The sequence below is a fragment of the Ornithodoros turicata genome, chromosome 3 (genome assembly GCF_037126465.1).
Source record: "Ornithodoros turicata isolate Travis chromosome 3, ASM3712646v1, whole genome shotgun sequence".
NCBI classification, from domain to species: domain Eukaryota; kingdom Metazoa; phylum Arthropoda; class Arachnida; order Ixodida; family Argasidae; genus Ornithodoros; species Ornithodoros turicata.
In genome coordinates this window covers 3,427,579-3,441,489 of record NC_088203.1, presented here as the reverse complement: position 1 = coordinate 3,441,489, position 13,911 = coordinate 3,427,579, and the positions used below count along the sequence as shown (strand labels likewise).

The window sequence follows — 13,911 nt, the reverse complement described above, 5'->3', positions numbered from 1 at the left end:
ATGTAAGGTCACGCTTTTTACGTCCTAGATATAAGATTTCAATCTTACATCGATTGAGAATTCCTGTATGTTTGTAATAATACCGATGTCCTAAGTAGCCGTCAAAATAATTGCTGAAATTTGTGAGAAACACTTTAGACTTTGACTTAAAAAATGCTATAAATTTTAATTTTTTTTCTACTGGTAATGCACAGAGCGGAAGACACGTGTTTGCAGTTGTCTTGGAGAAAAGCCTTGCATGCTGGGAAAGTCATCCTGGAATGAAAAAGTGGCTGCAGGGCCCACAGCTGGTGCAGAAGCTTGTGGACCTGGCAAGCCAGCTGATCCCTACAACTTTGGAAGAGTCAGACATGGAACATGTTTGGAGGATCCTCAGGGCAAGCATTGGGACGGCAAATATCTCCGGTAAAGGCAGTCACGGTTGCATTTGCACACGTACTGCATACGCAAAGACAAAAATTTTGGGAGGCACTTTCGATGGGAGAGGTCAGCGAGGTTTAGAATGTGCAGAATTTACTTCAGTGTACTTTTAACTTAATATAATTATTTTATTTATTAGATTAACTAATACAGTCAAACTCCTTTACACCGAAACTCAGAGGACAGCAAAAAAAATTTGCAGTAAAGGTATTTTCGTTAAAAAGGATGTCCATTATTGGACCTATAGGGCTCCAGCGGGACCGCAAAAAAATTTGCTGTAGTGGTATTTTCGTTAAAAAGGTGTTCGCTATAAAGGAGTTTGACTGTATGTAATGAATCAGTAGTAATAACCTGCGTCAGCTAGATTAATTTGATTAATTTATCCCTACACAGGACCATAGCATTTCCTGCATGCACTGTTCTTGGTTTTATATCAAGGATAACTCACGAATTCCGGGGCTCTACTTGTTTCATTAGGTTGTATACATCATTGGCGCACAGAAGGTTGGAATTTGCTTCAGTTATGTGGAATTCTTTGCATTTTTTCTCAGGTTTCTTCTATTGAATGGGCGCAGAAGAAGTTTACCACAACCTTTTATGATAGATAATGCCACGGGTTTTCCGTGATTCCGCGGAATCTCTTATTTTGCTCGAAATTTCGCGGCGTTTTGCAAGGAAATCCATAGAAATCCGATTGGGTCGATGTGGACAGTTACTACAACGTGCAGCGCCGCAGGAGACGTGTTGCACGCTCACGCGAAATACAGTGTCGGGTGATGTTCATGATAATGCAAGCATAGTTGCCTTGAGCGCATGCTGCACAAATTTTTGCCACACTTTGTAGTGCAGTGAACATCACGATCATGTGTTTAGTCTTCTGCGTGCACTCATGCTGAACAACTTGGGACTCTGGGCTATTTCAGAGCCATTGATTTCATCGAGTGACTTGAGTGCGATTCTGGCAACAATTCAGAAGTCACTACAAAGGTTTGCAAGTGCGGAACCCGATAAGAAGAAAGACCTGTGGGAGGCCGTCAACTTTGTCTGTGATGTGACGCTTGCCTTATTTTCCAGCTACCAGGTGGGATATTAAGAATATCAATATATTAATAACAGCGATGGCCACTAACTACTTCTACAGTAGTTTAACTATAACTACTAACTACTTCGCAATGGAGTAGTTTAACTGGTAGTTCAACTACTATTCAGGTGAGGTAGTTAAAACTACTACTTTAACTATTGCAATGTAGTTTAAGTACATCTCTAACTACTCAACGTTGTCTGTCAGCACCAATCCCATTCTATAGTGTTCTTGAACACCTGAATATGAATCACAGGCAGTGATGAAAGTGAAGCTTTAGTACACATGCACGGCACAATTGCTCTGCACCTCCATTCTCATCAAACGTGTAGCTCAAGGTAAAAGGCGGAAGCACAATCGTGCCGTAAAGCTTTGCGGCAAAATCGGAAGTACGAGTAGTTGGCGCCTGCAGTAACCTAACTACTGTAGTTAACTTCTCAACATAGCAGTTTAGCTAGTAGTTGCACACTACATTTCTGCAAGTAGTTGCTAACTACTTTTTAACTACAATCAGGTAGTTTAACTACATGTAGTTAACTACTGGCCATCACTGATTAATAAGATATCATGTGTACTGTCAGTAAGGAACGGTGTACAACAATAAGGCAAGATGCAGATATACAATACAGTACGCATTGCTGTGAAGTAAGTCATGTGACTATAATGCTGGATTGATAAAAAAAAAAACGGTCGTGAGTAGCCGATATTTCAAACAGAGACCGCTTCTAGATATAATGGCAGAAGTGTAGCTATAAGCTATGATATGCTGCCATAAAGTATGTATGATCTGCATCTATGAGAGGTCGTGGTGCAGGATATGGTGCTGTAAGATGGGGTATGCTGCCTTAAGGAACTATATATGTGGGTATACAATACGACCTGTGTCTGTAAAGTATATGTCGCTTGAATATAAGGTAAGACATGCAGGTATGTAGTATATTGCTGTAAGATATGGTATATGCAGCTGATGTGCTGCTACAAGTTATGATATGTTGCTACAAGGTAGGATATGATTCAAAATGTACCATTTTGTGGACAAGAACGCTGATTTTGTGAAAACATTATTAGGACTGCAGCCACCTTGCCTCATCTGGAGATCTCTTGCATACTCTGTTTCTCCTCGACTGTCAAAATGCAGCTGCGTCAGGTAGGCACAAGCTGTCTCATCAGTACTACGTTGGCTAATCTACCGTGAGCAATGTCGCCAAAGGACGCCAGTGCATCTGAACGACGTTCTCATTGTATGTGCAGGCATCACAGAAAAAGTGGGTAGGGCTTGGCGGCAGGGCGTGCATACGATCGTGAAGGCGCAGGGAGGCTTTGTGAAGGATGACGGTGTGCTTCACAAAATTTCCTCCTCGATTCATTCGCAGCTCCTGACAGACCTGTCGTCTGAAAAGTGGTTAGTATATAGTTCAAAAAATAGAAAAGACAGTGTACTACTAAACATTGTGAGACGTGCTGTTAATGTAAACCAGTTATTTATTCATTTATTTCAGAATACCTCCAAAGGTCCCTCGGGGACATTACATGGGGGGAGTGGGTCACAATAATAAACAGCGTCACGAGTATATGTACATCACATTTAGTACAGAAAAATGGTGAAAATACAACATCATAAACTACAATGAAAATGGATCATGTGATATACATTAATAGTATATACAATAATAACTGTGAGAACAGAACAGAGATGGCATTACAAAATTCTCAAGTTTGTGTTATTGTAGCGATGTTGCTCAGAAGGTCGTTCCATAGTTAGTGTAATGTAGATGCATAGTTTGTGTGCATGTGTTGGACCTGCTCAGTGCTAGCACTCACGTGAAATGGTCATTTAATGACAAACAAATCATTACTTCACCTATTTGTTCACCTATATGCCATCTAAGTGCACATGTGAGATATAAAATGAAATGTGTTCTACTGTACAATATTTTGTGTCAAAAGTGTCTCTTTAAGGTTAACAGAATATCTCTATGAACACTTTTGTCCATGTAGGCCACTTCTATACTGAATCTTTTTTTTTTGTCATTATAATAGTCATGCTAGACTCCTGTGAGTGTGAACACTCAGAACACTGTCAGAAAACTCGGAGAATGTACAAAGTCAGAATGCTGTACCCTTTACATGCTGTATCCTATGGTATTTTTGTAACATTCAGCACAACCTTCTGCAATTTCAGCAACATACTGATTGAGTGCACATCGAGATACTTGGAGAGTATCTACTCTGCACTCCCTAAGGATGATCATGTCCAGTGTAATCCTGCCACAATGCCAGTCATTGCAACCGTACTTGACCTGGTTCTTCCTTCAGAAGAAGAGTGGGAGAGACTGGCAAGGGGACACTCACTTCTGGTATGTGCAGTGAAGTACTGCAGGTTTACGAAGTACCACAGTAGTTAGGTAGGAAATGTAAGGGGCAGGTTGCTATGTAACAGTCATGTACCAAAGTACTGTCTTGTTTTCCTGCATACCGACATGTACTTGCACACTGTGTGAAATACAGTGTAATCCCCTTTTAATCCGAGGAGATAATTCGGATTTTGAGATAATTCGAATTTCCAGATAATTCAAATTTCCGGATAATTCGAATTTTCAGATAATTCGAATTTTCAGATAATTCGAATTTTCAGATAATTCGAATTTCCAGGTAATTCGAATTTCCGGATAATTTGAACTGACGCTCAGGTCCCGTCGAAGTCACATATATTTCAGTGGGGGAAAACCACACAGTAATTCGAACATATGAACATCAACAGATTATTCGGACGAGATTGCGCAGCTGCATTGGCGTGCTGATGGCATGTATTGGACAAGTGTTGTGTTGTCTTATTATCATTATATGACCATTACTTATAAAAGCGATGCTTGTGCCAGAGGAACAAGTAACGAATCACCGTAATATGTGGAACGATGGCGCCTGCTCGTGGTCGGCAAAGCAAGTGAGCCTCGCTGTTTTCAGGAGATCGACACCTTCCATACTGACAACACGGCCAACAAACATGTGCGGATGAGAGCCGAGATATTCTCGAAATGGGCTGGCGATATTCGCGTTTGCGAGGTTCGCGATTGGTTTGGGCTCAACGTCACAAATGACGCTGATTGAGTTGCGGCTGAAGAAAAGAATACACCCGCGTATATAGCAGATTATTTCTACCCCTAGATGTTTCAGTGCCTCCCGTGCAGCTAGTATATGTGCTGTTGTGTGTCAGGCTCGCATTGAGAGCAGCTCCCTTTACTTCGAATTTATTCCAACCTATTCCAATTTATTCCAACAAATCTTCAGTCCTCTTTGAGATCAAATTAATGGGATCGCAGTGTACCACACACCTGGCACATGTAGAAACAGTTCTCAATTGAGCAAAAGCAGGGACATATATCTGGATAGATCTGTCTTTGGAAATTAAGCAAAACTTTATAATTCTACTCCAGAACTTTTTAAATTTTCAATCAATCATTTTCTATTCAATTATATTTAGGGCCTGACTTTTTCAGGTTTTATTTTTGGCCAAATTCAGGGGGTAAATATCGGGTGACATTTTTCATTTGGAAATTCGGGTGTATTCGAGTTAAATCCCGTTACGGCATATTCTGTCGTCAGGAATTCGGGTGTATTCGGATGATTTTTTTTTGTTTAATAAAAATTTGTCTTAACATGGAACTAATGTTTAGCAATGTTATCAAACTTTATTTTAATGCACGCTTATGAGTGTGCCACGCGACCCGGATATTTTCGGGTAGATTCGGGTTAAACCCGAATTTTACAGATTTCGTTCGGGGGGGTAAATATCGGGCGGATACGGGTTTAACCCTAAAAAGTCAGGCCCTAATTATGTTCAATCAATTTTCGATTCTATCATGTTCAACGATGTACATTTTCTCACGAACCGCAGGAACGGCTTCCCCTGCACTTGAAAGAACGGAAGAAACGCCCGTACCTGCAGGCCAGTAGCTACGAGCCTCCTGCTGTTTCTGAGTCTGCACTGAGAGAAGTGGCGAGGTTTACGGAGAACGTCCTCACCCGTCTTCTTGCTCTGAGTGTGGGGGAGCCACGGGAAGATGAGGATATCGAGTCAGCATCAGAGGTGGTGGCGGAAGAGCGCAACCCCGAAATCTTACGCTCTGCCAATTTTCTTGCCTTGGCAAAGTGCCTTTCTTCAACAGCATCTTGTTCTGTGAGTTAACAGATGTCATCGTAACAACAGCGTTGTCCTTGTTGCTGCTGATGATGATGATGCTTACTTTTCAGCGCCGCGATACAACGAACGAAGCCACACGCGCGGCTTCTGACGGATTGGCTTTGAGAGCATTTCTAAAGCCACACGATAGGAAGTTATTTCATAAATTTATCGACAGGTGAGGATCTTGAGCTGGTAACGCGGATCGCTGACCTTAAATTTTACGTCGAGCTTCTTTACATTAGGAGTCGGGCTTCTTTTTCAATTTTTGAATTTCGTTTGATTTTTTTTTTTTTCAATTTTCCAGGGTTCTTCGTGGCGAACATATTTGGCTCGAAGCTCTCTCCGACTTTTTGGAAAGCATGCCGAAAGCAGATGCAGGACGCCTGTGCATCTCACATCTTGAAGACGTTAAAGAAGGCTTGTGAGCACATTTCAGAACTTGTAGTGTTGTTTTACATTTCGATGTGCTTGATATGCTGTTGATTGCATTGATATATGATATCATTATTTGCATTTCTGTGTGCGTCTTGTCAGGACTGAGAACGCAGAAATTCTGCTGGTTGTCCAAACTCTGCTTCCATATTGTCCGGACTCACTAAAGCAAGTTGTTTTTACCACGTGCATGGGCCATCTTGTGTGTTGGGATCCCAGTCTAGGATGTGCAAGTAAGTTTAAGCATGTACTTTCCAGTCGAGTAATGGTGCTTGTTACACGTGCAGCTTTTAGGGTGTCAAAGTCCCAGTGTTGAAACTTCGTGTTGTGTCTGTCCCTTCGTGTTCCCTAGTCTCGGGGTTTTTACATTATGCATCATCTTCACCAGCTCGCTTGCTTCTTAGCCATTTTTTCAAAGTCTCAGTGTTTGGAACTTACACCGTTTCAAGCTCACAGTGTTACAAACATGGAGTGTTTAAGCTCCCGCTTTCAATTTCTCAGTGTTCTGAACTCCCAGTGTTTTACAACCTTGATTGTTCAAACTTCCAGTGTTTTTAACTCCTGGTGCTTCAAATTTCCAGTGTCATATCAAAGAGCTTTTTTTGCTTCACAGATATTTTGCTTCACCCTGATGCATAACATTTGTGCAGTAAAATTACGAGATAAACTACACTGTGTAGAAAACAACACCGTTTATATTACGAATGCCCTGAGGCTAAACGACGACGAAAACGGACGCACATGTACAATGCCTCAAATATAGCTGAACTTGTCTGGTAAAGCGGACAAGATTTACAGAAAACAACAAGGTCAAGACGGAAAATCCATCAACTTCCTTAAAGACGAGCTCAAGTTCACACAAGGCTTGCAGTACCCATAGGAGCGAATGGACAGTGTATCTCTCTCAATAGCTTTCAGTTCAAATCTGATTCTGTAACTTTAACAAATAGTACTCTGCCATTGCAGGCCTCAAGAGGTTTGGCATTTCGGATGTAGGATCCTTGTTTTTTACTTTTAGGGCATGCTTCCTTGAATGGCATCTTTTATTCTGCCCAATATAGCACAACCCACAAGCCAACGGAACTTCGTATGTTTCCTTGTAGTCGAGCCCGTTTATAACGATATCGCGACACGGGATCGTTATATCAGAGTCATTGTTATATACGAGCTTTCACGAATCGTGTCAGCGAAAGTGCAACGGCCCATGTTGAACGCCGCTGAACACGCACGTTTCTTGAGAGCGCAAAAGCATTTTATCTAGCTCTAAATTGGCAAAGCTTTGTGTTGAAAGCTCTTCCAAGGACAACGTAACCGCAGATATCACGCGAGGCTCCGCACCTTTTGAGGTCGATGATTTCGTTCATTGCTGGTCCAGTGCCATAGTAATCATCATTCTGACTATCAGAACTACATTGTCAAATAAATACGGGGTGCCGTGTGATGAGCTTTCATCGCACGTTAAAGAACCCTCAGGTGGGCAAGAGCAACCCACAGACCGACCGCTGTGGCGTCGCTCATGATCTGAGTTGTCTCGCGACGTAAACACCCAATTATTATTATTATTACATTGTCAAATTACCTGTCCAATTCCTGACGAAATGCAGTCCACTGCGTGAAAGCTTGTAACCATTAAAGGAAAGCTTCAGTGTTTTATATTTTTGCTGTTACTTCTTCCAAGTGGACCTTGACCCAACCCTCTGCATTCTTCAACTACATTGTCCATGAGAATGTGCCCCGTCCACGTAATTCGTCGACTTGGGTCGAATTGGGTGGTGACACGCGACTCTCTGCCAACTCACATTTTTTGGAAGGCACGGCATTTCGCAAGGAGGCTTTGCACCAGTACAAAATCCGTCGACCACGCGCAACTTCGAGTCGAACCATGTGCCTTCTGCTCATCAAATCGCGTCCCGGAAGCGCAGGCGCCGTCGTAGCACTCGGCAAACGAGAAGAAAACTTGAGGGCGAGAGAGCGATGTGGAGAGGGTGTAACCTCCTCTACTTCCCGCGAGCCCCTTCAAGGTCGCGCGCCTTCAGCGCGTGTTATCTAATCCTCTTAAGTTATCGCGGATAAATGCACCGCGTTCTCACGCTCGTGCTCACGGAGGCAAAGGCTCTCGGAAATGCCAGCTTAATTTGTTGTCAATGAAAAAATTGAATCTTGTTTCTCGATTTTCACACGTTTTACCGACGCCGGGAAAATTGTGATCGCTGTACGCGCGAGTATACGCTTTCACGGCGATCGTTATATATCGATGACGTCTTTACGTGTACTTCAATGAGTGAGCGGACGGGAACCAACAATTTGATCGTAATATCGGAGTTATCGTTATATCGAAGATCGTAATAAACGGGCTCTACCGGTACCGTTTGCTGGCTTTTCCGCCTTGACCTTGTTGTTGTTTCCTTCAAATTTTGTCAGTCTTTCCAGTAAACTTCAGGTGTGTTTGAGACTTTGTGTGTCTGTTTTTGTAGTTCCCTAATCTCAGTGTTTTAGTAATGTGAATTCTAATATAGTAATGTAGTGTAGTAACATGAATTCTCTAGCCTTTTAGCAATTCTTTCATCAACGACAACATGTTTTTGTTATTTATTCAGAGACACCGCAGCTGCTTTTGCTGCTTGCCAAAGCTATAGAATCGACGGAACTACAGCCTCTCGAAGATGTCGTGTCAGTTCTCTACTTTCTCCAAGGAATTCGGGGCTCACATCCGGAGCTGTATCTCCGAGACGAGTAGGTGCCCGAAAGATTGTGTGTCAAAATATTCTGCAGTAATGTCAACTTACGTTATGTCGTGCAGAGCAGAACAAACTCTGACAAACGACGAACGTGAATTCGCTGGAGCATGTTGCCTGTACCTCTCTGCTGTTCTGAGCCGATGCCCCCAAGTTCTTCAGCCCGTGAACTGGGACTTTATCTTACTTAGTCTGGCAATGTGGATGGAGGTAGGTATTCCCTAAGACGCCTCAAATGTATGTCGATCAACCCTTCGCTTTGTGTTTCTGCTCGACTTCCTCATTACTTCGCTACGTACTTGACTCTGCACTTTTTCTGTACTTTAGTTCATTATGTGTTATTTCGGCTTTGTACTTGGCTTGGTTGTGCACTTTGCTTGGCTTTGAACGTTTCTGACTCTGTATACATTTGACAACTGAAGAGTTGTCAAGAGGGTTACCCCTTTTGTCTTAGCTTTGTACTCGGCTTGGCTTAGTACTTGACTTAGCTTTGTACTTGACTTGGCTCTGTACTTGTCTTGGCTCTGTACTTGACTTGGCTTAGTACCTGACTTAGCTTTGTACTTGACTTGGCTTAGTACCTGACTTGCCTTTGTACTTGCTTGGCTCTGTACTTGACTTGGCTCTGTACTTGACTTGGCTTAGTACCTGACTTAGCTTTGTACTTGACTTGGCTTTGTACTTGACTTGGCTTTGTACTTGACTTGATTCTGTACTTGACTTGGCTCTGTACTTGTCTGATCTTCCGCAATTTCAGAAATTCAATTGGAAGCAAAGTATTCATGCCTTCTCAACTAATCAACTGATGTTTGCCAATGACCTCCTGGCCCTTCTGCTGTGCGTATCGACTGTTATTGACGAATCGTCGTCTGCCAGGACTTTGTGCAACTTTCCCGAAAATATTGTCACAGAATGGAAGGAGTTCTACACAGAAACCATATTTTCTGCTCTTATCCCAGGGTTTATCACACTGACAGGTAACATTGTGCATATTTTTTTCATGCACATTCTCATACACACTAATGTAATGTTCTTTCTGTTTTTTAGATGCAGCAGGAGTGCTGAATGATGCCGAAGAAACAGTAGTGTCGGCACTTCGGGCTTCTCTGGCGTTAGCGTCCGAAGTGCAAATAGTTAAATTCACAAAGTGCTCTAGCGATGACTTGTCCTCATTGAACGCGCTCATGTCAAAGTTAACGCCCTTGATGACATCGAAATCATGTGCCGTGCAGCTTGGATGCAGCAAACTGCTCGAAACGCAAGTGTTGCTCTGTGGCAGATTTTCTGTTTTCTTTTTTTTGTTTTTTTTTTCTGATCAGACTGTTGACTGGTCAAATTTCTGTTTTTATAGGATAGTACCTCTAGTTGCAAGGCTGGATGCAGAACTGCTGACCAGCAATGAGGAGGCGGCTTCTTCAAGGTACAACGCAACATTGACAACCATAGTTTCGCTCTGCAGTGTTAGTCTAGCCATCATTACACATTTCGATCACATCGTAACGATAGAAGACGGTGTTTATTTTGCCCCAAAGTTTGCAGACTCATACCCATTTGATTGGTGATGTGAACGTGAAGTGAACACAAGGGAAAATGCATGGAGTGTTATTTTGCTTCATTTTAATTGCTTTTTTTATGTACTACAGGACCATAACACTCTAAAAAATTCCAATGAAACTTCAGACAAGTGGCTATCAGTCTGCAGAGTTGGGGGCACGACAATCCCAGTCTTCAATTTCTACAATGGGCGCGTTAAGTAGGCGCCTCGGAGCGCGAGTGTTCCAGACAACGAACAAGTTTTTCACGCTCCCATCTCAAAGGGCTGGCACCGAAGCAGACAACAGACGCTTGAGGTTCGAAATGTTTGGCGTGACATATTTCCTGTCGAGCGCGTGATCCACTGGGTGCTAGTGGAGCAGTACTTCCAATTATAATTGAATGGTACACTTGTAAGCAGAATGCAGAAGTACTATGTTACCGAATTCTCCCATTTTGGGAAAATTCTTTTTTTTTTTTTCGTCTGCCATCCTGCTTTCCTGTTACTGGGCAACTTCCATATGGATGTTGGCAGCAATTCGCAGGTCATGCTCATGCCAAGCAGTCACCTTCATTTTTAAACTTGTTCCTTCGGAGTCTATTACAACTTTTTGTTGTTTAAGTCTTATTCTCTGTTGCCACAAAATGCCTCAAAACCCCCATCACCTCAAAACTGCCGTCGTCCAATCAAAGCCACCGCATTCTCAGTCTGTGTACTGCACGAGCAGACGACAGGAAGCGGCATCACCGAGAGAGCCCTGTCATGTAATGTCATGCACCAAAGCTATTTTTTTGCCGTTAAGTGTCCACTCCGGGTGTCTCATACTCACCGTTTGGGAGCGCCAAAAGCGGGGCGTCTGGTTGACACACCCACTGTGATCGAAATGAGTAACGATTGCTTGGCCAACCCCGTAGTGCAGAGTAAGGAAGTATTCTTATCCTCTTCCGCAGGCCTCCTCCAGGTCCCCTCCTCTCCATACTCAAGGAAACCGGTCAGATCGTGGACGCCCTTCTTTCAGACTTCGAGGTTGGAGACTGTTGCGTCGTGCAGCCAAAGACGGATAGTTACACGTACACGCTGGCATACCTGCTGTCGTGGTCGCAGCTCTTGTCCTTCTTCAGAGCGTCTCCTGCCGAGGTACTGCCATGTCAGGAAGTTCTGAAAGGGACGGTGGCATCCTTTCCAGTTGATTTCTAAATTACAGTGCCACCTAATTCCTCGTTCACCGCTGGCGACGATTTCGAAAATCCCATCGCTAAATAGTAGCGCGGTTTGACTGAATACAAACTGCGCCTGTATTCTGTCAAACCTGTTCTGTATTCGATGTGATCTCCTGTATTCGATGGAATACAGGACAAGAGCAGGCTCCATATGACGAGAGTATGTCGGAATTCCCTCTCTGGAAAAAGATTGCATTGTCGTTGTCATGTCATGTCATATCATGTCATATCATGGCATGTGACATGCACTGTTATATGCAATGTTATATGCACTTACATTCGCTTATTCAGACGTGGCATCATTTCAACATCGTTTGCGATTCTGAACCCAACCCAACCTAACCTAACCGCGAACCCTGCGAACGGTAATCGCTAACCCAATTTGAAAAAGAAAAAAGAAATCGCGCGTCATCTAGTTCTTTTAGTTGGCTGTGTAGTCAACAGGAAGTGTCTTTCGATCCCCTTAAAACAGCGAGACTTACTTGCTTTGTCGACAACGAATGAGCAGCATTGTTCTGTGCCGGATGCGTTTGTGCACACGAATACGGTGATTAGTTCCTTGCTACTTTTTTTTTCTGGCACAAGTATCGCCTTTATAATTAGTGTTCCTACAAGTAATAAAGTAAAGTTCGCACTTAAAGCAGCACAGAGAGCGCTTCAGTCACAGTACCCTTTTTTTTAAAAAACCAAGCAGTTATTCTGCCTATTAAAATGCACCATGTGAAGTACATAATTAATTTGACAGATGCATAATTACCGGGTGTTCTTCCCCATTGAAACGAGCTACTTTGACAGGACCCGAGCGTAGGTTCAAATTATCGGATGTCCCAATTAAGAAATCTCAAATTAACAGGATTACTCTGTACTAACAAAAAGCAGCAAACTTGCCTCCTGCATGTCGTACCGATCTCCCTAGTACTTATCATAATTTATGCAACCACAGCCAGAGGCAGATCTAGGATTTTTCTGAGGGCGGTCCCGCCTTGGACGGCATCCTACTACTGTACCTAAGGTCAATTGAGACTCTATGTAAGGACAGAAATTGAGGGGGGTCAGGGCATCCGGACCCCCCCTAGATCTACCTCTGATAGCAAACTATCTAAATACCAAACTGGTAATGTCTCACTTTGGTGGGGTTGCATTTGTCACTATGAGTCACTGAAAAAAAAAACAAAAAAAAACACTTTAGTGTTTTATGGACAGGAGATTCCCGTTAATCGAGCCCCGGGTTATGGAAAAATGGTTTCTATGTTTGAGTAAATACGGCATTTCTGTGTAATAAATCTTTGATACGTCCGCTTGTAAATATCTTATCGTGCTTCCAGTTTCACATGTCTCCTCTTACAGGCAAGGTCCGAGTACGCAGAATACCTTCAAGAGGCAGGCGTATTGGCAAACCTTCTCAGACACTTGTTCTGCCTCATGCCCGAAAACATCAACTTAACGAGCCCAACGTCGGGATCCCCCGTGAAAGGAAGAACTATGTTCAGCCAGGCAGTGACCTTCACGCCTGCGGGTGGGCTCCAGAACATTCTTAATAGAGAATCGGGAGAACCTTATCTCGGCGTGTCTTGCAGAAGAGTTCACGTCGCTGAAACTTCAGCACGTGGCATGCCAGACGTACCTGGACACAATCTCGAAGCTTCCGGCTCTCGTGAGGAGCTGGTGGAACAGTCAGAATAAACGTATCATGGACCATGTTGAGAGGTGAGTCATGTCAAGCCCATTGTCCTGGACTGAATGTACGCTCTACTGCTTGAGCAGTTAACTGGTGCTCGTTTTCAGGTTCACTTCTAAGTATGTCACAGGGGTGATATGCTCGAGGGAACTACAGGCTGTTCAGAAAGCAGAAGTGGCATTCAAGAACATGACGGTTTGTCATTGTGAACTTGAACGATTGGTTACACCTTGGCTACCATAGCGGTACAGATTGGGACGAAAGTTTACAGAACACCGAGACGCCGCATTTCTGTATTTTCTGACATCTAGCAGGGGCTGCACAAATGGAAAAATACGTCGGTGCCGTGTTCCGTAAGCTCTTGTCCCAGGCTGTACCTGGACTCTTCAAGCATTCCAAGTGTGCCAGGTGATGCAAATTCTTCCAGGTACCTTTTCTTTCTGCATCGTACGTTAGGTACCTTGAAGAATCCACAGTATCACCAGACATACTTGGCATATGAAAAGAACCCAGGTAACGTATGTACGTGGGTTCTGTAATGTGTCCTTGTCCTTACCATCAGTGTCTTTGAGATACACTGAAAAAAACATAGTATCTTCAGGCACACTTTGCATATTTGGAGAGCCCA

The 13,911-nt window shown here is 43.2% G+C and overlaps 1 protein-coding gene across 1 annotated transcript in view; it reads left to right on the top strand.

Annotated features, from left to right (window-relative positions):
- Positions 1-13,911, top strand: part of LOC135387838 (E3 ubiquitin-protein ligase listerin-like) — a 30,526-nt gene that overhangs the window by 13,524 nt on the left and 3,091 nt on the right. The window contains exons 11-28 of the mRNA XM_064616996.1: positions 195-405; positions 1,344-1,501; positions 2,570-2,648; positions 2,753-2,903; positions 3,684-3,858; positions 5,397-5,678; positions 5,753-5,859; positions 5,989-6,105; positions 6,219-6,349; positions 8,714-8,849; positions 8,917-9,061; positions 9,609-9,828; positions 9,899-10,109; positions 10,203-10,271; positions 11,336-11,522; positions 12,953-13,121; positions 13,183-13,312; positions 13,391-13,478. Coding sequence (XP_064473066.1) covers positions 195-405; positions 1,344-1,501; positions 2,570-2,648; positions 2,753-2,903; positions 3,684-3,858; positions 5,397-5,678; positions 5,753-5,859; positions 5,989-6,105; positions 6,219-6,349; positions 8,714-8,849; positions 8,917-9,061; positions 9,609-9,828; positions 9,899-10,109; positions 10,203-10,271; positions 11,336-11,522; positions 12,953-13,121; positions 13,183-13,312; positions 13,391-13,478 — 2,766 coding nt within the window. The remainder of the gene's footprint in view (positions 1-194; positions 406-1,343; positions 1,502-2,569; positions 2,649-2,752; positions 2,904-3,683; positions 3,859-5,396; positions 5,679-5,752; positions 5,860-5,988; positions 6,106-6,218; positions 6,350-8,713; positions 8,850-8,916; positions 9,062-9,608; positions 9,829-9,898; positions 10,110-10,202; positions 10,272-11,335; positions 11,523-12,952; positions 13,122-13,182; positions 13,313-13,390; positions 13,479-13,911) is intronic.